At 51.4% G+C, this 20,040-nt stretch overlaps 7 protein-coding genes across 7 annotated transcripts; 5 read left to right on the top strand and 2 right to left on the bottom strand.

The window, feature by feature from the left end:
• Positions 1-1,778: 1,778 nt before the first annotated feature.
• On the top strand, positions 1,779-3,694 carry Z519_04963 (uncharacterized protein; the record flags this gene model as incomplete). The annotated part of the gene is made up of 5 exons (XM_016762705.1): positions 1,779-1,894; positions 1,947-2,055; positions 2,106-2,992; positions 3,046-3,183; positions 3,244-3,694. 5 exons carry the CDS (start codon positions 1,779-1,781, stop codon positions 3,692-3,694), a joined length of 1,701 nt encoding a protein of 566 aa, XP_016621652.1.
• A 958-nt stretch (positions 3,695-4,652) lies between these two features.
• Positions 4,653-6,695, top strand: Z519_04962 (uncharacterized protein; the record flags this gene model as incomplete). Its single annotated transcript, XM_016762704.1, has 4 exons — positions 4,653-5,489; positions 5,595-5,944; positions 6,019-6,164; positions 6,262-6,695. The coding sequence occupies 4 exons, from the start codon at positions 4,653-4,655 to the stop codon at positions 6,693-6,695; spliced, it is 1,767 nt and encodes a 588-aa protein (XP_016621651.1).
• A 688-nt stretch (positions 6,696-7,383) lies between these two features.
• Z519_04961 (uncharacterized protein) lies at positions 7,384-9,440 on the bottom strand (the record flags this gene model as incomplete). The annotated part of the gene is made up of 8 exons (XM_016762703.1): positions 7,384-7,748; positions 7,859-8,325; positions 8,379-8,440; positions 8,511-8,604; positions 8,663-8,839; positions 8,888-8,907; positions 8,966-9,180; positions 9,233-9,440. The coding sequence occupies 8 exons, from the start codon at positions 9,438-9,440 to the stop codon at positions 7,384-7,386; spliced, it is 1,608 nt and encodes a 535-aa protein (XP_016621650.1).
• Positions 9,441-10,723: 1,283 nt separating this feature from the next.
• Positions 10,724-12,071, top strand: Z519_04960 (uncharacterized protein; the record flags this gene model as incomplete). Its single annotated transcript, XM_016762702.1, has 4 exons — positions 10,724-10,806; positions 10,869-11,122; positions 11,206-11,367; positions 11,422-12,071. 4 exons carry the CDS (start codon positions 10,724-10,726, stop codon positions 12,069-12,071), a joined length of 1,149 nt encoding a protein of 382 aa, XP_016621649.1.
• An 830-nt stretch (positions 12,072-12,901) lies between these two features.
• Positions 12,902-14,476, top strand: Z519_04959 (uncharacterized protein; the record flags this gene model as incomplete). The annotated part of the gene is made up of 1 exon (XM_016762701.1): positions 12,902-14,476. The coding sequence occupies one exon, from the start codon at positions 12,902-12,904 to the stop codon at positions 14,474-14,476; it is 1,575 nt and encodes a 524-aa protein (XP_016621648.1).
• A 767-nt stretch (positions 14,477-15,243) lies between these two features.
• On the top strand, positions 15,244-17,654 carry Z519_04958 (uncharacterized protein; the record flags this gene model as incomplete). Its single annotated transcript, XM_016762700.1, has 2 exons — positions 15,244-15,471; positions 15,525-17,654. 2 exons carry the CDS (start codon positions 15,244-15,246, stop codon positions 17,652-17,654), a joined length of 2,358 nt encoding a protein of 785 aa, XP_016621647.1.
• Positions 17,655-18,126: 472 nt separating this feature from the next.
• Z519_04957 (uncharacterized protein) lies at positions 18,127-18,588 on the bottom strand (the record flags this gene model as incomplete). Its single annotated transcript, XM_016762699.1, has 1 exon — positions 18,127-18,588. The coding sequence occupies one exon, from the start codon at positions 18,586-18,588 to the stop codon at positions 18,127-18,129; it is 462 nt and encodes a 153-aa protein (XP_016621646.1).
• Between the last annotated feature and the right edge of the window lie 1,452 nt (positions 18,589-20,040).

Raw genomic sequence — 20,040 nt, 5'->3', positions numbered from 1 at the left:
AATCTGTATGCTGTTTCTGTGTCGTCGAAATAACTGTAGCAAAATTGAAGCTCAGGTTCATAGTAACTAGCATCCGCTCTCTCCGACAATTCAATTGGAGCAGCAACTGCTGCAAAGTGCCATTGTCGCAAGGAGACACCGCTAGAAAAGCGCATTGTAGAAGCTGAGGGGGCCCCATGCTATTGTACCAAAAGAGCGCCAACCCAGTTTTCCGAGAGTGTCAATGGAGGTTTCAAGAGAGCGTTTCGGAGGTTGGTCGATAGTGAAGTCTAGGTTCTTCATCTGCCGTCTCTTATATAGGATAGCTTTGAGGCTTTTGACCGGACGCCGAGTGTAAATTGAGATATATCCAAGCCTGCCTCTTTTTGGTGACTGCATTGCTGCCGGGGACTGTCTTACCACACCCGCCTGATCAGCGCTATACAATTTACGATCAAAGGAGGTCCATGGGGAGGCTAGAAGGTAAAGGGGCAGGGGGAGACGAGATGGCGGCTTAGTAGTGTCAGATCGCAGGCTGGAGAGTAAGCCCATTATTTCTACATATTGGCAGTAGGATCGATGGGAAGTTGAAAGCAGAGCAGTACCGACACGGCGACTTCAACTTTATTTCAGCCAGTTCCCGAGACAACAAAGCCCGCGTTCAGCAGCATCAGCGGTCTTGGGGGAGGGGGAAAATGTGAAAATTTGTCGGCATATAAGCACGTAGGTTGAGCACGTAGGTAATACGGAGTACAATTGAACCTGGATCAAGCGCCGGGCGGCTTCACCTTGTCCCAAATTTCTTGATCCTTAAGGGGGGTGCACGGCCTGCCCACGCGAATATGCGAAGTACACAGTTCCCTCTCTTCCGGACCGGAGCTACGGACAGCGACTCTGAGTTGAACGAAGCAAAAAAACGTAGAGCGGTATCGAGAAAGGTGTAGCTTCAGATGGCTTTGATTGTGGCTTGAAGACCTGTTATGGTAAGTATCCAGAGAAATAAAAGACCCACACTCCTTGTTTGCACTTAGCCTAATTAGGCTGTGTTTTTCATGTTCTCTGTCGCCATATCAAACCTTGATAAGACTTTTTTTGAAGTATCTACCAGAGCCAACATCGTTGTTGACTTTACAACGCAGAGACCACTATGCGGACCGTGCTGCCTGCCGTCAAGACGGTACCTCGAGCATCCTAGGAGAAGTCCGCTATTTCGCTAATGGTCAGGGCGGAGATCCCACAATCAACGTGTCGATATCCGCCTCTTGATGCTCAATTCAAGACTAACCAATCATGGCTGAGGAACCTTGCGCTATTGGCTGGCTCCATTAGCCTTATCATTTCTGTCGCAAGGCTCCGATGATGTCTCAACTAATACTATTGCTAAGGTTGGTCAATGTGCACGGGTTTGCCGAATTACGTTGGTTGATACCTGTGGCCTTCCTATGTCAGCCGATATATCGAGCGCAAGGACAGAATTGACCATGTGGATCTCGAGCGTGCTTTTCAAGATAAGGAGACCGTCTCCGCGAGGATGTAACTCCTGGTCTGGGGAGTAGCCCAGCCTTGCTGAAAGCAATCCGGGGCCGACAATTGAGCCTTCGGATTTCCCGTCTCAGCCAAGTTCTCGACGGCGTTGATCGATATCAAATTACTTCCAAGTCGAGAAGGCACTACCTTTGTCTCGAAGTGCATCTATAACTATATTCACGCATCGCCGCATGTTATCTCGTTGCGAAGACACCCGGTCCTATCTCACCCACTCGAGTGTCTAAGAAGAATCCTTGACACATTGTCCAAGAATGAGTGTCGAATCTTTCCTTCGTCAACTTGATCGCCGAATCCAGACTCAGGAGAGCAGAATCCAGAAGAAGGAAGGGACGAGAAGATGGGGAAACGAAGATCTTGACCCAACCCCGTACACTTTACTCCCTCTCTATGACCACTGTTATTGCTGACCAGTTATACAGGGTTCAGCAAAGAACATGGAGGCATTGGAATTACTTCATGTTCTTCTGGGCGGTTTCATTCAACCCTAATCAGTGGAACACGGGTTCAAGTCTGGTCAATCAGGGATTGGTGAGTCCTCGGCAAATGACCACTCCATGTAATTAGCTGACGATAAAAAGAAATGGTGGCAAGCACTTCTCTCCATCGCCGTGGGAAACTTGCTCTGTTCCATCGTCTTGGTCATTCAATCCCGCGGACCCGCTGTTTACCACATTGGGTATCCAGTTTTTGTGCGCGCCAGTGCTGGCATGTTCGGATCTTTGTGGTTCATTTTCCTCCGCGGCTGCGTCGCCATCATTTACTTTGCAACTCAGACCTTTTATGCAGGAAAGTTGTTTGACGTGATGTTTCGATGCGCATTTGGTCACAACTGGCAAGACATTCCCAACCACCTCCCTGAGAGTGCTGGCATCACGACCAGGGGCCTAGCTGCCTTTTTCCTCTACTGGGCGGTGCAGCTGCCCTTCATGTTAATCCATCCACAACGCGCCAAGTGGCTCTACACAATCAAGAGTACAATCGCTCCTCCCGTGCTCATCGCGGTTTTTGGATATGTGGTGGGCAAAAATGGAGGCTTGACAGGTTCGTCCCAAATCACGAGAACTTCGACGACTACGGCCCTCGGTTGGGCATTCATGAACGGCATCAACTCTGTTTGTGGAAGCATCTCTCCCGAGATCATGTCAAATGCGGATCTGGCCAGATACGCTCGCAAGCCCTCGGATGCTGCTTGGGCGCAAGCCGTGGGTATTTTCACCAGCAAAACCTTCGTCATCTTCATGGGCATTGCTTGTTCAAGTGCCTCGTTGAACCTCTGGGGCACAGCATATTGGAACATGTGGGACCTCCTGGGAGCTATTTTAGATCACAATTGGAATACAGGGGCGCGAACAGCCGTCTTTCTTGTCTGTCTCATCCAGGCCCTGGCCGTTATGGCGACCAATTTGGCGTCAAACTGTCTGCCCGTGGGCGCTGACTTGACTGGGCTGTTTCCCAAGTATTTCAAGTAAGTTTGGCATGATAAATAACTTAGATGTCTTGCTGACGGCTATGTGACAGTATTCCGCGTGGCCAAGTCTTCTGCGCAGTCATCAGCCTGGCCGTGGTCCCTTGGAAACTTCAGGCGTCGGCACAGACCTTCCTGACCTTTCTGGGATCCTATGTCGTCTTCATTGCACCTGTGATTGCCATAATGATGTAAGTTTTCTTTTGGAGAATCATCTCGGAGACGATTTCCCTTTCTGACTGTGAGTACAGCGTCGATTACTGGGTCGTTCGCAAGGGCAACATCCACGTGCCGTCTCTTTACGATGACGGCTCCGACGGACCTTACTTCTACTGGAAAGGATTCAACCTACGTATGTTTGCGGCTTGGGTGGCTGGAGTCGTCATCGTCATCCACGGGCTCGCAGGAGCCTACAATCCCCATTTCAGCCAGGCCAGCAAGGACATGTACACGATGGGATTCATCTTGGCATCTTTGACCGGCGCTTTGGTATACTATATCTTGGTCCGCATCTGGCCGATAAAGCAGTACTCTGCAGACCGGGACGGTATGCCAATGACACTGGAGTATCTTGGCCAGACGAGCGGATATTTTGAGGAGGACGTTATCGACGGCGTGCCCGGGCACCAGAAAGAAGAGTTTGGCGAAAAGACGCCGCCAAAGGAGAAAGACGTGACGCAGACTTTCACTACGCTGGCCTGAAATTATTTGTAGGTGGTAGCTACTCTTAACAACTTGGGCCCACAGCACGCCCTTCAGAGAGTCGATGGTGGGGACTCTTGCTCTATTCATGCTGCATATAGATGTGTATTTAAATCGCTTAGAGTAAGCATTCTGCAACTTGCAGAGATGCTGACAGGATCCCTGAAGATGACATGTCACAAACATTTCTGAGAAGTCGTAGGCATCCCATTCAACATTCTATCACTGCAATTCCCCTAGCACATTGTCTGCTGGCAACCAGGACATAGATCCCCGTAATGCATTTCCTCCCTGATCTGCCCCGTAGAAGCAACTGCAAATCCCGTTGACCTGGTGCACTGCTGAGTCTTCCTCGGTCAATGCTGGATTCCATGCATAGGAGAGCACACCGTTGCCGGCTAATTGTTGGAAGAAGCATCGGCATCTCCTAAAACCAATAGGAATTTGCCGAACGGGAAGCTTGTCATGTGGTAGAGGTGCTGGACTAGCTTAGTGTCAATTTCGGCAGTGCCGATTCCGCGCAAGATGCCAGATGCGGACGGAGTATCGCTTCGGAAAATGCGAGTTGCGTTTCTCAGACGTCAGCTAGCATCCTTGAAGACCAAAGCAGCCGCTATGACAACCAGGAGCATGCGCTGCAGAGCCAATCGATCAATTCCACCGTGGTCCACGGGGAAGAAGTGGATAAAGGGATGTGGTTTCTCTCTGTCATGAGTTTGCTAGACTCGCGACGCTGGAGACCACCAGCTGCAACGCTTCCCCAGCCTCCCATGCAATAATTCGCTCGGCTTTTTGCAGATCAGTTCTTGACGCACCGAGGGTGATCAAGGATGGCCCTTTGTGGATGTCGGAAACTGGAATTGACAGCTTTATGCAGTCTTAATACCTCTTCGCATCCGTCGCCCGCTTGGTCTTCACACTGACGCAATCCCCATAGGCATAGACGTTGATAACGAATATGACCGAGTCTGTCTCTGAGAGTGACTCCAAAGAGTACCACAACCTTAAAGCTACTGTTCAAGCCACCACCGATTCCGAGATCAAGTCCCCACCCATCACCGTTGCCGGCAATGGGACAACAGACGCGAGTGACGCAAAGCCTGGGGGAAAATCGTCACAGGTCGAACTCACAGATCAGACTCAAAGGCTCCCTTTTGGAAGGCTGATCGTCGTCTACTTGTGTCTTGCCATGTGCTTCTTTGTCTCTTTCCTGGATGTCAACTCGACGACGACTGCATTGCCAGCGATAGCTCGTTCACTGGGAATTTCTAGCACCATTACCTGGGTCGGTACGTCCTATCTTCTGGCTCAGTGCGCCTTTCAGGTGCTATACGGCCGGCTGGCAGATATATTTGGACGGAAGCCCGTGTTGATCGGCTGCGTGCTCAGCTTGATCATTGGCGATATCCTATGCGGATTTGCCAAGAATGGTCCCTGGCTCTACACCTGTCGAGCCATTGGAGGCATTGGAGGCGGAGGGATTAGCTCTCTGGTTCAGATCACTGTCAGCGACCTTGTCTCCTTGAAGGAGCGAGGCAAATATCAGGGCATGTTAAGCGGAGCCATCGGGCTGGGAGCTGGAGCTGGGCCCTTTACGTCCGGGGCATTGGTCCAGGGCCACGATGGACGATGGCCTTGGGCCTTCTGGGTTCCCGCCATACTGGCATCGCTGTGCATCCCACCATTGGTGGTCCTTCTCCCCCAGAAACCGGTGGTTGGGAGTTGGAAGGAAAAGGTGCGCAAGGTGGACTGGATGGGCCTTTTGACTGCGGTGACAGGGGTATTATTCGTTTTGGTATGATGTTTTCGCCTTTTTTTGCTGTCAAACTTCCTCTGGCTCGAATTCGAGCAGTTGGTATTGCTCGCTAGCTGACCCATGTCCCTTTGATTTTGATCGCAGATTCCCGTGAACTCCGGAGGGAGTGTTTTCCCATGGCACGGCTCGCTCGTCATTACATTGCTGACAGTGGGATCGGTGTTGACCGCCTTCTTCTGCCTTGTCGAATGGAAGTTGACGCGGCTGCCGATGATGCCGCTTCGGTTGTACTCGTCGCTGTCGCGGAGCACGCTCTTCTCGCAGAACTTCCTCTTCGGATTCGTATGGCAGGCAGACCTCTACTTCCTGCCCATCTATTATCAAGAGGTTCGAGGGTTTGCCCCGCTTAAATCGGCCTATCTGTCGTTGCCTTTGCTTCTCGCGCAGAGTCTCGGCGGAGTACTCTCGGCCCCAGCCATGACTTTTACCGCACGGTCTGTACAATACTTTCACGAGAAAGCATTCTACCCGGAGGGCTGTGCGTATCTAACGTAGCATGTCATTTCAGGTACATGCCAGTCCTTTGGCTAGGATTCGTGCTCTGGACGGTCGGAGCAGGGTTGAAGTTGCTATTTTCCCGCACCACTACTATCGGTGTGTACGTGGTGGCTGCCTTTGTCGAAGGGGCAGGTGTTGGGTTCGTTTTCCAACCCTGTGAGTTAGCGCATTTCCTAACCTCTGCTTCACTCTCTTCTCATACCTGTGACCGATGACATCGACCGGTCGCTAATGCTACAATCTGGGGCCACAGCTCTCGTGGCTTTACAAGCGCTTTCGACAAAAGCTGACGTCGCCGTCACCACCTCCACACGGAATTGGATGAGAGCACTGGGCTCTGCAGTTGGAGTGGCCGTGTCAACGGCCATTCAGTACGCCGTGACGATCAGCTCGCTGCCATCTGATCTTCCCCCCGACATTGCATCGGCGGTCAAGGCCGGGACCTGGACTGCCGATGGCAGAGTACCCGCGTGGAACAATGCTGTGCTGGACGCCAAGATGAGGGGCATCAATCGAGTCTTTGCCACTTTTTTACCTCTGATCGGCCTCTGTCTCGTGGGATGTTTGTGGATCCGCGACGTCCCTCTGCGTGGGGACGACGATGAGGACAAGCAGACGAGTCAAAAGCGACTGATCTCGAGGTACAACGAACTGATAGAAATGACGCGGAGAACAAAAAGGGGCTGATAATGGATGGAAATTCATTAACAGGCTTATTGTGGTTGGTTGGCACCAGTTGGTCCCTTGGCCGGTTCCTTGCACGCACCATTTCTGAAAGGGAATGGCTGCACGCCAGGTAGGAAGCTTGGCCGAAACGTGGTTGAGCTTGATAGCTGAGGCATCGAATGTTGTTGGACGAGGACGAATGATCGAATGCTGGGAGCTTCTGCTTGACGATGTAGCGGGCAAGGCTAATCGGGTCTAAATATGTGGCATGGAAGCAAACAGCAGGTAAATGGAGATCTTCTGAATATGCCCAGTATTCATGCCTTGGCGCCAAGATCGCTCCCAAGTGGGAGGGGAAGGGGGAATATCCAGAGGTTGTACGAGCGAGGGAGCAGTATTAATATCTTGCACTTTGCCGTTTCAGGGAACATAAATCCCAGGTCTTTGATCTCCCTTGTTTGACTAGCTTGTAGGCCCTTTTACATTTGGGAGGCAGAACGAGCAAATTGGGAGTGGGTCGAGTCCCAGAGGCCATATTCTGCTGGAGAGCCCAAACTTGGGTCCATTCATCCATCTATTTTCAAAAGTCTCATGTTGAGAAAGGATCTTGTAGATGAGAGCGAAAATATTGAAATCTAATCGGAATGTCAAAAGCTTTTCTTTGCCATCAAGTTGTGCTCGGAGAATGAACGCTTTTTTAGACACACTTTTAGACACCCTTCAGACTGTTATTCCTCACAGTTTGAACGTCCACTTTCTTCAAAGTGTCCGCCAAGTTCACTTTGCCTCCGTCCGTGACCATGGGCGGGCCTTGGTAGCCCTTCCGCGCCCCCAGGAACCACCACGCGGCGACGAAGATGGTGAATCCGCCCCAGATGAGACAGGCGTAGTTCATGGTCTGCGCGTCCGTCGGGAGGTAATATGGAAAACAGTAGATGACGAACCAAACGATCATGTACGCGCAAGCGATGAAGTTGAAGATAAATCCTAGGGCGCCTTTCAGGTGGAACGGGCCGTAGACTTCGATGTTGCGGCGCTTGGTCAGGAGATGGGGCAGAATCGCGGCGATATAGGCTGTGACGGGCATTAGCATCTGCAAGACCACATTGTAGGAGGCAATGCCATTGACGCAGACAAGGGTTCTCGCACTGCCACTGCAGGAGTTTTGGGGTGAGTGGACTTACAGGAGCTTGACAATAGCACAAACGACCCGACAAAAGCATTGAACGCGGTGGTGCTGCCGACATAGATGGCCCCGAGGATTGTGACTAAGATGGCAGAGACGATAGTTGCGTTGAATGGCATGCCGAGTCTGTCGGATACTCTGCTCAATGTCTTTGGGAAGGGTGTGGCCCCGTCTCGAGAGAGAGCCCATAGCGTCCGACCACAAGTGATGTAGAGGCCACACACGCAGATGCCAATGCAGATGAGGACGAGTGTCAGGAGACCAATGGCACCGCTTGCAGAGCCGGTGGCTTGACGGTAGATCTCGGCGATCGGGTAGGGCGAGTTGAAAAGGGCATCGTAGTCGTTGATCGCGTACAGGATGGCAATCAGGTAGGCAAAGCCGGTGATGAAGCCGATGCTCATCTGGCAAGCGATGGCGATAGGCACATTCCGTTGAGGATAAGGGATTTCCTCCGCAAGATGACTAATTTAGCGTTAATATTCGGTCGTACGGAGTCCCCCTCAGGGCAGTCTGACCTTGTGGTATCCGGAGTGCCCACGCTGAAAGCGCCGTTGAGCATGCCTGCAACAAAGACAAACTATAAATCGCGTCCAAATCAGTATTTGAAGCAGTCTCGCCACTCTTATTTTGCGGCTGGCAAGACTCACCCCATTGGGATACCCAATGTCGGCAGTCCACTCGGTCCAAACAAACGACGAAGACGCGTGTCCAGGTCGGCCATCCCGGCCTGGCATAACCGTTCTGGGAAATTTAGTGTTCGCCTTTCGAGAGATATTGTCGCATAATAGATGATACCTACACTACAATAATGGTGATGAGGAATCCCGCAAGAATGAAGAAGATGCCGACGCTGTTTAGACGAGGCATAGCCGAGTTGAATAGACACACAATCGGGCACGCGATCCAGGTGACGATGATATAGGTAACGAAGACGTGCCATGGTTTAGAAACGAAATCTGGATGCTTCAGGGCATACCTGCTGCTTGTTAGAACGTTTATCAATCCTGCAACTCAGGGTTCTCACATTTGGACGACCGTGTTAGACTGCCCCATGCTCGAAGGTTAGCAAAGGTTGCCTCCTCCTTGCTTTTAGCCCACTCACGAAAATAGATGTCATCGACGCGGCGCCCAGAATCCAGGCAAGGCAATTCCACCAGCCAGCGAAGAACCCAACGGGACGGCCCCATCGCTTCCCCGGAGTGATCGACGCCCATTGATAGACGCCAGCGGAGGATGGAATGGCAGAAGCAAGCTCGGCGATGCATGCGGCCACAATCCAATAGAAGACAGAAACGACGAGGAACTCGTAGAGCACTCCTGGAAAATGTGTTAGCCACATCTCATGTCCTCTCACCAGAGGCGCACACACCCGGTGGACCGCCATTGAAGATCGCTACGAGAATCGAGCCTCCGATGGCTGGCCAGACGTTCCCAACGACAAGCCCGACACCGGCGAGGGATACGAGACTGAAATTTCGCGACAACTCTTGAGCATGACCCGAGGCGTTGATGAAATTTCCCGACTCCGAAGGCTCGGACTCTGTCGCGACCTCTGGGACTTCGTTCTTGTCGGCCATCTCGGAGACCGGCGCAGGTGGCAGAACAGTCAAATCAGGAACAAGACAACGACAACAACAACGACAGAAGAATCTACAAAGAGAAAAGAAATGATGAAGAGAGCAAGTACAGTCAGAATGACTACCTCGTGGAAGGCGTGGAAAATCTCCCATCGGCGAATGAACGCGGATTGGCGACAGGTGTAGCGTCTCTCCGCAATGCTGTCAAGACTGTGGTCTCAAGGGTCTCAAGCTAGAATGCCGTTGTGCCACCGACGGATTCTTTACAATTGCTTGCCGGCGGAGCCGTTGACAGGATGGACAGGGAGGATACTCAGGCACGGCAAATTGTTGGCCAGATAACTCCGCGCTCCACCCGCCAAGTCATGGAGAAGCTGCCCGCTCGAGTAAGGACGCCCGGACGAGCGGGGCTTGCCAAGCCGCAGTGGGCCTTTCCCGGTCTAATTTGTGTAAATTTTCTTTCTCACTCCTCAGGGCGCCTTTGGTGCTTTCCTCTGAGCAATCCATGTGTCGACAGAATCATATTCTGCGACCCAGCTATCGGAGTGTTACCAAATCAATCTTTTGCTCCGATTCTTCAATCAGGTGGTAAGTCCCCAGCAAGATATAATTGATTCGCTAGATTGCGTCCCACCAGCCATGGTTCACATACACGAGAGACTCCAGCTCCCAAGAACCGTTATCAATGTCTCCATCTATTAGACTATTGTAGGTTCTGTTCCTGAAAACTGTCAAAGTATGGAGCACCATGTGGCAAGTGGCAAACAGCTCGTTCATGAGAAAGTTTCACCTCCTAAGCTCCAGTCATGTAGCTAGTGCAGCAACCACCTTGGTCGCATGCCATGCTGTCCATCCTTCCCATGCTGGACTTGCTTCAAATCACAGGGTTTGAGGCTCTCGGCGCCAACCCTCCCGAAACACTATACCGGTGGGATTCTTCTTGGCCATACAAGTCCAGCATCAATTTTGAAGGACCGAAAATCCCCCTATTCCCACTTTCCACCATTGCTCGTGGGTTCCGCACCGCGTTCAACAACGCTCCACCTGCGGTCTGGGCTAGATGCGACACTGCAACATCCCTTCTGGACTCAGTGGACTGATATCTCGCTGTCAACTCGGCGCTAGAAAATCAAGAGCCCCCAAGAAGTTACGTTATCCAAACATGATAGGGCACATGGGACTCCTTTCCTCAGGGAAATCTTCTTGTTCCTTCATTTTCAATCAAGATCGTCATCCCCCCTTCATATTCCTCTACCGTAGCACTTCTCTAGAAGACAGCAACTATGTCGACGAATCCTAATCCTGGGTTCAAGCCAGAATCATGGAGTTTGTACAGTGTCGGCGCGTTCCTCGTCGTCCTGCGACTGTCCGTACCAGAAAACCCCGCGATCACCATGCATGAATATGTCTCTGACGTACTTCGAACAGGGTTGGCAGGATCAAACGGGTGGGCATCAGACACCTCGAAATCGATGATGCCCTTATAACCTTCGGTTTCGTGGCCTACACGATACTTGTGGTGGCCTTTAATGAAATGCTGGATGGGCCGGGATCCAATTTGATGACGCCCGAGGAGGAAGCTGCGCTCACACCCGAGATCAAAGAAGGGCGCATCCGGGGGAGCAAATGGGTCTTCGTTTCTGAGCATGCGGAACTTCTCACAATTTGGAGCATGAAGGCTGGTGAGTCCAAGGCCCCCCTTTCTTTGTAGACTGGCCATTGCGATCGACTCCATTATGATTGCTACAGGCTGACCGATATCTAGCCATGTTGGTTCTATATGCGAAGTTGATCGACAAAACTCGGCAACGCAAACTGCTCTGGGCGGTCGTGACATGGGTGTGCTGCGCTTTCGTTGGGGATGAACTCGCCCTCTTCACCATATGCCGGCCTCTGTCGCAATATTGGGCCGTTCCACCTGAAAATTGTGAGTGTCAAAAGTCCTCCTCGCGATACCCGAGCGCGCTAACGCAGGAAAAAGCCCAGTGCTCTACCTATCAATACTACCAGATCGTCAACGCTGTCTTCAACATTTCTACGGACATCCTGATCATGCTCATGGGTATCCCTCCAGTCTTATCCGCTCGCCTCTCGCTTCAGCAAAAATTTATCCTCGGCATTATCTTCGGGATGGGTGGCTTCGTCATAGTCGCCGCCATTCTGAGGGCGATCTACTGCTTAGTCCCGTCGTTGATTTCCTACGTTTATATGAACTGGTATTTCCGCGAAGCCTCCGTTTCTATCTACGTGACCACTCTCCCTGGAATATGGGTGTTCCTGAAAGAGATGTTCCCGATCATCCAAAGACTCACGAGCCGACCCGCTACGAAACCTACCAATTCACGAACTGGGGATAACCACAAACAGACCTCTTACTGGAATGAGCCAAGCAGACATAATCGCAGCCAATTCGATGCCAAAGATCTAGATTTTGACTTGGATACATATCCGATCAGTAAGTCCATGATCACGACGGCAGAGACTGATCTCGGCAGTCATGGGGTCGGCCATGGCGACAGCGGACATGGGGATGCCGATTCGACGAGCTCCACGCGATATGAAGCTGGGCTGAACGAGATCAGATGCGATAAGACGTTTACAGTCGAGAGCATTCCCAGGGGTCGACCTTGAGTGAGGCCCAGAGTACCGGGGAAAGGGGCCTTGTACGAACAAGATCTCCTATCGGTAACGCCAGCTTTCTTACACGAAAACTGGAACACTTCCGACATTCTTGAACAGTGTTATGATCATGTTTTGTCACTTGTAGGATCGGCGCCATGTATAAATGTTAGATGCACCGAAGTGAGGGAGGCCTTCTGTTTTGATCACGATAGACTACGCAACAGCACCAATGTATGTTAGGAATGAGAGTGGTTGTCAGTAACCACCAGTGTTTATGCAGACGGGGAAAGACGGGCAACGATGCTGCGAAGCAATGATCACGTGTTTCTAAAGGAGGCTGAAAATTTTTTCGTCAATCTGGTAGGCTTGAAACTGCTTTACCTTCCGTTTGTTTCTTGAAAACGGGACTTTTCCTGGTGAAGATGCAATCCTGTAGCCTACTGATGATGAAAAGCTGTATTCCGTCAGCGCGCAGCAAAACGCACGCAGGTGCAATACGGCACCGTTGCACGGCAGGGCTGAGGTGAGGCTGTGCATATTTTAAAGCTGCCTGGCCTCACTCGGCTCTTTAAAGCGCCCATCATCATTTGTCGACAAGTTCCCATCTTTCTTGCCTGGAACAAGGCACGGGTTATTGACACTTGTCCCGCTCTCTGACTACTGTGCAATGGTGTCTTTTTCCATCTTACAGTGATATGCACAGGCACTCCCCAGCAAGACGGCGGCGCAGTCTTTTCGCGTTCACTGCCCCTCAGTGGGCAACCTGAGTAATTGAATTGGATAGCAAATGAAGTCAGGTCTAAGTCTTGCAGACCTGCGTTCATACACCATCTCGAACCATGTTTCGGTTTGCAAGCGCCATTCCAACTCTTAGAGGGACGAATGCTCCAGCAGGGAACCGCGGAAGCCCTTCGGGAGAATCAGAGGACCAGGTCCCCTCCTTAAATACATTCTCTCCATCAAGAAGCAATCACGACACGACTCCCATACAGAATATCCCTCCTTGGGTTAGAGAGTTGAACAGCGCACGAGCCGCTAGGCATAGTCGAGCCTCGTCGATCGTCTCTACCCAATCTAAGTTCACCACAACGACTTTGCAAGAAGACGCTCGCAGCATCGACATCAATGTAGGCGGACAGTATTTTCGGATCAGCCGGGATGGTTCACGAATTACCGCTGATGCTCCACCGCCGTACACTGCGCCGGACGAAACGATACGTTTTCGAGGGGCCCGAACAAGCGATGTTGTGAGCTTAGACAGTCGAATTGAAGCGGATGCCCAAGATGTCGAGGATGACAGTCAAGAGGACGGGGCAGTTACGCCGAGGTCTACAATCACAGCCATCGACCATGACCCTGGTGTGCGAGCCAATATACTCGATCCGACAGAGTTTGTAATGCCCTCACCAGTGGGATATGATCAGCACCACCACCGCTCATCATCGGCCTCCCTTGTCAGCGGTGAAGGCGGGGTAGGTTTTGCCGGCGAACTTGGCCGAAGTCTGTCCCATGAGGAGGGGGGCGAAAATTTGCCAGGTCCAAGTCCAGACGACCGCGAAGGGGGAGTGGTCTCAGAAGATCTCATATTGGCCAGGGCGAATCAGATGCCTGAATCGCCCCTATTGAGAAGGACGTACAGGGTGCGCCTGCCTCGTCTTATTACATCTAGCGAGATTTCACGGGGAGACCGACGACGTCAGTATTGGCAACAGCAATCAAATACTTCGCCAGGACACCCACTTCAAATTCGATCTGCAGGTGCAATTCTAGGTGAAGTGCCCAACAATCGTGAACCACGATCTCCTGATTATATTGGGAGAAACGCATGTGGAAGGTTTCCGTTTCCTATCAAAGCAGCCACGACTCAGAATGCCAGTGCTCTAGGAAGCAGCGAGTCGTCGGCTAGAGGGGGGAAGCCGCTCGAGTTGAGCGAGACGCTGGAGGAGAGCGACACACCTCTCCCCATGGATAATGAGAATGACATCTCTCTCCATTACGCGCGAATGATGCGGAAACTGGACTCTTCGCATCGTAAGGCGCTCCTCTTTAAGGACAGGCAAGTGGCAGAGCTCCGGGAGAAACTGAACGAAAAGGATATTGTGTTGAGACAGCAATTACGAGCGAAAGATTTCATCATTGATGATCTAAAGAAAAGGCTGAGCAATCTGGAGGAGAACGTGGAGGTAATGCTGGAAAAGGCCCGACATCAGGTGGAGGACTTGTGGGAATCACGATGGAAAGACCGCGACTTTCATCTGCGGGAGCGCATGAGACGGATAGAGGAAGAAGCCCAGAAGACGATCGAAAGAGCCCGCATTTGTCAAGGACAGTCTGAGCAGGGCGCGAGGAGGATGGATGACTTGCGACGTCTAGCTACTGCAAGTAATGAGGTAGGAGAGATGATATACGAGTAATATGAAGTATCTATTGGACTGTGTCGCTACTTAATTCAATTCGCTTCCGACGTTCGCCAGATGAGCCATTATTCGGGTGGAAGGCTTCGAGCTGCGAGGCTTCAGCAGTCCGCTGCGACCCCGCTGGTTCACTGCAAGTGTTGGCTGACTTGGTTGAAAGACAGTGATGGTGGGGGCACCTGGGGATGAAGCAGAGCCTGGTGCCTGATGCCTAACGCTTCATGCCCGATGCTTGGTGCCCCTCCCCAACCCTCCCCCCCGGGGGACGCGCCTAGGCTACCAGGACTCACAAGCCCAAGTTATTGGTTGATTGCGCTTTAGGCGTGGCACCCGCCAACCAGAACGCGGGTATCGCCGCCAAAAACAATCACTGGTGACTTCATTCCATCCCCAGTCAATTGTTCTCGCAGCTTCTCGCCCCACGCAGTTTTTCTCAACACTTGATTGCCATAACAGCAAAACCCCTGGTGCTCACCAACACCTGGCCTTTCCAACTTCCAAGTCTCTTTTCCGTCAATCCCGGTGTCAATTGTGTAATGAGTCTTCTTCTTTCGTCCTGTACTACTATCTGATTCATCCATTTTGGCATCTACCCTCCCATCTTGTCCTCCATCTTGACCTCAGGTCCCCCAACCAGCCCGTTTCCGTGTATGGGCCGACTCACTCCACCCTCGTTCGACGGATTCTGTCGCTGAATCGATCGAGTGACCCTCCTCGTTGCCTTCCGTGTTCTCCCTTGAAAAATTTCACCCGCATAGCTGAAAGACATGCCGTCTCAGGCAGGATCGTCGAGGGAAGCTCTGTCCCGGGCTCCTCAACGAGGGCGAGGCAAGAAGAAGGGCAACCAGCTGCAAATACCATGGCTTTATGATCTAGTTCTATGGGCATTATCTATCCTGATAGACCTCTTCTTTCGCGAAGTCCATCCTAGGGGAGCCTGGAAGGTCCCAAAAACAGGCCCTGTCATTCTCGTGGCAGCACCACATGCCAACCAGGTATGCAGCAACCAGTTTGTCTCATTGGCGGCAGTACTGACAATATACTATAGTTCGTCGATTCACTAATTCTGATGAGGATCCTCAAGCGCGAGGCCAAGAGAAGGATTTCATATCTGATTGCTGAGAAGTCGACGAAACGCAAGTTCATTGGTACTCTGTCCACGGCGATAGGGGCGATTCCCGTGGGCCGAGCCCTGGACAAAGTGAAACCGGCGAAGGGCAAAATATTCCTCCCAGACCAAGATAACGACCCTACCCTCATTCAAGGTGTTGGGACCGACTTCACCAACGGCGATTTCGAGGTAGGGGGTTTAATTGTCCTACCCAAAGTCAGGGGCCAAACTCCCAGCACGGAAATCGCAGAGATCATCTCCCCTACTGAAATTCGGCTCAAGAAACCCTTTAAGACGCCAGAAGCGTTGGAGTCTTTGACCAGTACTGGCACCGTTGGTGGGGAGACAAACGAACAGCAGATTGAGTCTCGCGGCTGCTCATTCAAAGTTGCTCCATACGTGGACCAAACCAAAGTCTACAACGCAGTCTTTGACGAGCTCGACGCCGGTGGTTGTATTGGCATTTTCCCGGAAGGTGGTAGTCATGACCGGCCCGATCTCCTCCCTCTGAAAGCGGGCGTGGCCATCATGGCTTTAGGAGCAGAAGCTCGACACCCCGGCTGCGGCGTCAAGATCATTCCAATTGGCATGAATTATTTCCATGCGCACAAGTTCCGATCGAGGGCCGTCATTGAGTTTGGTCATCCCATTGAAGTTCATCCTGAGCAAGTTGAAGCGTACAAAGCCGGTGACCGGAGAAACGCGGTTGGCTCACTTCTGGAAACAGTCTTCCAGGGCTTGGTTGCCGTGACACAATCAAGTCCTGACTACGACACCTTGATGCTGGTGCAAGCGGCTCGCCGACTATACAATCCCCTGGGAAAGAAACTGCCTCTGCCGCTGGTGGTGGAGTTAAACAGACGTCTAGTCAAAGGCTATACTACGTACAAGGATGACCCGCGCGTTGTCGAACTCAAAAAAGACGTACTCCAGTACAATCGCCAACTTCGGGCACTTGGTGTTCGGGACCATCAAGTGGAATGGGGTAACCCTGCCAAACATCCTTGGTGGCACATCCTTGGGACGCTGATCTACCGACTGGGGGAGCTCTTTTTCCTGGGCATTGGAACCCTTCCCGGGCTGGCCATGTTTTGGCCAGTCTTTGTTACCACCAAAGTCATATCCTATCGAAAATCCAAGGAAGCTCTTGCGGCGTCCACGGTGAAACTGCAGGGTCGGGATGTCATTACCACGTGGAAATTGCTCGTGGCTATGGCGTTCGCTCCGGCGCTATACGCTTACTATACCATCATTGTGTCCCTGTGGCTGATCTACAACCGACGAGATGGATACTACACTTACAAAGTCCCATCATGGATGGTGGCCCGGACCTATGTGCCTGACCTTGTCCCGGTCTGGCTTTTTGCCATTCTTTTTTTGATTTTGTGTATCCTCCTCACATTTGCTGCTCTCAGGATTGGGGAGATAGGGATGGATGTGGTGAAGTCGTTGCCGCCACTGTTTGTTGCGCTGAATCCACGCTCCTCAAGCCGATTTGCGAAGCTGCAACAGCGCCGCCAGGCCTTGTCCGAAAAGGTGACGAGAGTGATTAATGAATTGGGACCCGAGGTCTTCCCCGACTTCGACGCTGCTCGGGTTGTGCCGGATGCGTATAGAGAAGGAGCCTACCAATCCAAATACAAGAAGATGCCGGACGAACCCAGAATGGACTCAACCGAGCCAACGACACCGACTTCTGGTGCTTTCGAAGAGCGAACCGCTGAGTCTCCCGGTTCGAGATTAATGTTACCATTTGGGTTTCTGCCCTCGAACGAAGCCTTTCATAATATTGGGGGATTTGGTTTCTTTGCGTCACGACCCACGACACCCAAGAGTCGCAGCAGGAGTAGTTCTGCTGGCGGAGCACTTGCCTCGGCCACCAACCTGAAATTCACCACGCTGGACCATGATGAAGTTAGCAAGCGAATTCGTGGGGCAATGCGTGAACGAGGGCGGAAGCGCGAAAGCGAGGGGGCGGAGACGGGTACGGAAAGTAGCTGGGATATGGCTGATGACGAACGGATGACTCCAACGACCGAGGATGAGGAAACCAAGAAGGACCGGTGATGATAACGATAATGTTTGAGGGTGAGCAGGAGCCACGACAGTGATCATGAGGCGAATGAACAGATATGAGAGTGCGCAAACAAGTCACCGGGACGGGATATTCGTGTCGTCTGAGCCTCCTATTTCTATATTCTGCACCGGACTTTGATACCCTTTCATAGTTGCATAGGAAACGACTTGGTAGTTAGGAAACCCATATTTTGGTCGAAACAATATATATGGCTTTATGTTACTTGGGGGCAACGCTAGGTTCGTGACAACTTGATACTGCTCCCACTTATTAAGTCATCCCTGTGTCTCGTGACCGATTTAAGTTAAGCGATATAGGGGTTTAGGAAGCTTTGGCTACTTTGTCCTTTCTTTTTTGGCTGCGCTGAAGTCACAACGCATACTTACATCGGGGGTGATATATTAGGATACCTATAATTATCCCTGAGCCCTACATAACAAACACAGCAAAGAAGCCAAGACGCTAAACGGGTGAGGAACGTATAAGAGCCGCACCCTCTCCCCTTTTCTGCTCAAAAGCCCCTTTAAGGCTTTGAGTCTCTGTAGATACGCTGAGTATACGAAGGATATTACTGCTAAATACTTTCATCGATCTGTCTATTTCTAAATCGCCTTCCCTTACACCACCAGGATCGGCCGTGTTAAACCCTGCAATGATCATGTCGGTAAAGGTAGAGGTAAACACCATGAACTCCAACAGAAGGGGAAACATGAGCGCTCCACGTTCAGTCTGCTGCCCCGCTCCGATAGCATTTCGCTGCAACCCAGCTGGACAGTACCAACAGGCGAACATAATGACTGCCATCAAACTATTCCATGGCAATTCGACGATGATTTGGGCGAGCATGAAGAAATTCCAATCATAGGTCTTGGAGAGGCGCTCGCGGGCTTCATAGAGATTGCGCTGAGTAACGAAGTGCGGCATGGTTTGCAGGACCAGCTAGCCAAAGACGGTCAGAATATCCGTCTTCGTGAATGCATTGGATAGAATCTATTGGTTTTTGAGGGGCTGGGGGTCGAAATTATTGGAGGACATTGGGGATCAGATTGAAGACCAGATAGAATGGAGGGAGTCTCTAGCATGGCCGCGCAAGCATATTGGCAGCTTAGTAGGAATGCTGTGCCTTTTGAACCGCGACTATGAGGAAGCAGGTTATCTCGGGGTCTGAAATCTAGGCCAACTTATATGATGTTGTAGTCGGTGAAAATTCCGGTAAACTAGAAAGAGACAGTAGTTTCCACACAGTCTAATTTTGTTATAGTGGACACAGATGTGCTTACCAATGGCTGGCCGTACGTTGCTTTTCTGTAAAGACACAAGGGTAGACGGATAGTTAAGTTATGGTATGATATCAAGACGTCATAGACCATGGACGACATAGCGGGAAAGCTATCCCCCTTGCCCGAAATTGGCCAGAGAGGAGCCTGCAGATACATCTGTAAATGTGATCGGCAGGGTTCCATGGACAACAAAATTCGACGACAAGCGTTGAGTGACATGTGAATACGAGTAAAACTCGCGTACAAAATAAGAACCGTACGATCGATGCGATGTCATAACAACTCCCTCCAAGATCTTGGCAAAACGGGTATTAGTCGTTCTGCGACTTGGCAGTTTCCCGTCTGTGTTCTATTACACTTCTTTCATATTGCCTGCCGGGTCAAGATCCTTTCAGTCCTCACCTAGGTTGTCTGTATTTCCCAATGGCGCAATTCGGGGACTCCTCGCAAGCCGAATTTTATCTGCGAACACAAGCAAGCATGCCGATGGGGCTCATCCACTTGGCGAGGGCTTTAGGAAGGCCAAACCGAAAACCCATACAAATTCTGACCGCAAAGAGTTGGCTCTAGCAAGTCAGGAGGGACACGAAGGGTTCCCACCATACGCCTTGGATGTGTGGCCCTACTCCTCGACGTCAGCCAAATGTGAACTGAAGTTCATATGGTGACCGCATACAGGACCACTCTAGACACAATTATAAACTGGGCCCGTGAGGGCTACTTCACGATGGAAGAGGATGGGAGGGTGATTGACGCAGAGGAGATGAGTAGGATGTTGAACAATTACTAATGACATATGGTAACTCTGGCTATGGAGCTTATCGACGAGCAGGACGGCTGGGATGGTTCTAAATATTGCGCTGAGTCACATACGGCATCGATTTCATGAGAGAATCGCAGCTCATCAGTGATATACTTGGAGGCCTTTCACCTCTTCACCTGCGATTCGGTAAATTCTTTGTCTAGGAGCTTTGATGCGACAGCTCCTGCATGGAATTCTGGGTTGCCGCTGGTACCTTTACTGCGTGCCCAAGACAGAGAGCTTCTTACCATTTCGTCGTCCTCCGGGGCCGTTTGCTCGAAGATTTTGCTGAGT

The sequence above is a fragment of the Cladophialophora bantiana genome (genome assembly GCF_000835475.1).
Source record: "Cladophialophora bantiana CBS 173.52 unplaced genomic scaffold supercont1.6, whole genome shotgun sequence".
Classification (NCBI taxonomy): domain Eukaryota; kingdom Fungi; phylum Ascomycota; class Eurotiomycetes; order Chaetothyriales; family Herpotrichiellaceae; genus Cladophialophora; species Cladophialophora bantiana.
The sequence above is the reverse complement of the archived record's forward strand: the minus strand, read 5'-3'. Positions and strand labels throughout refer to the sequence as shown.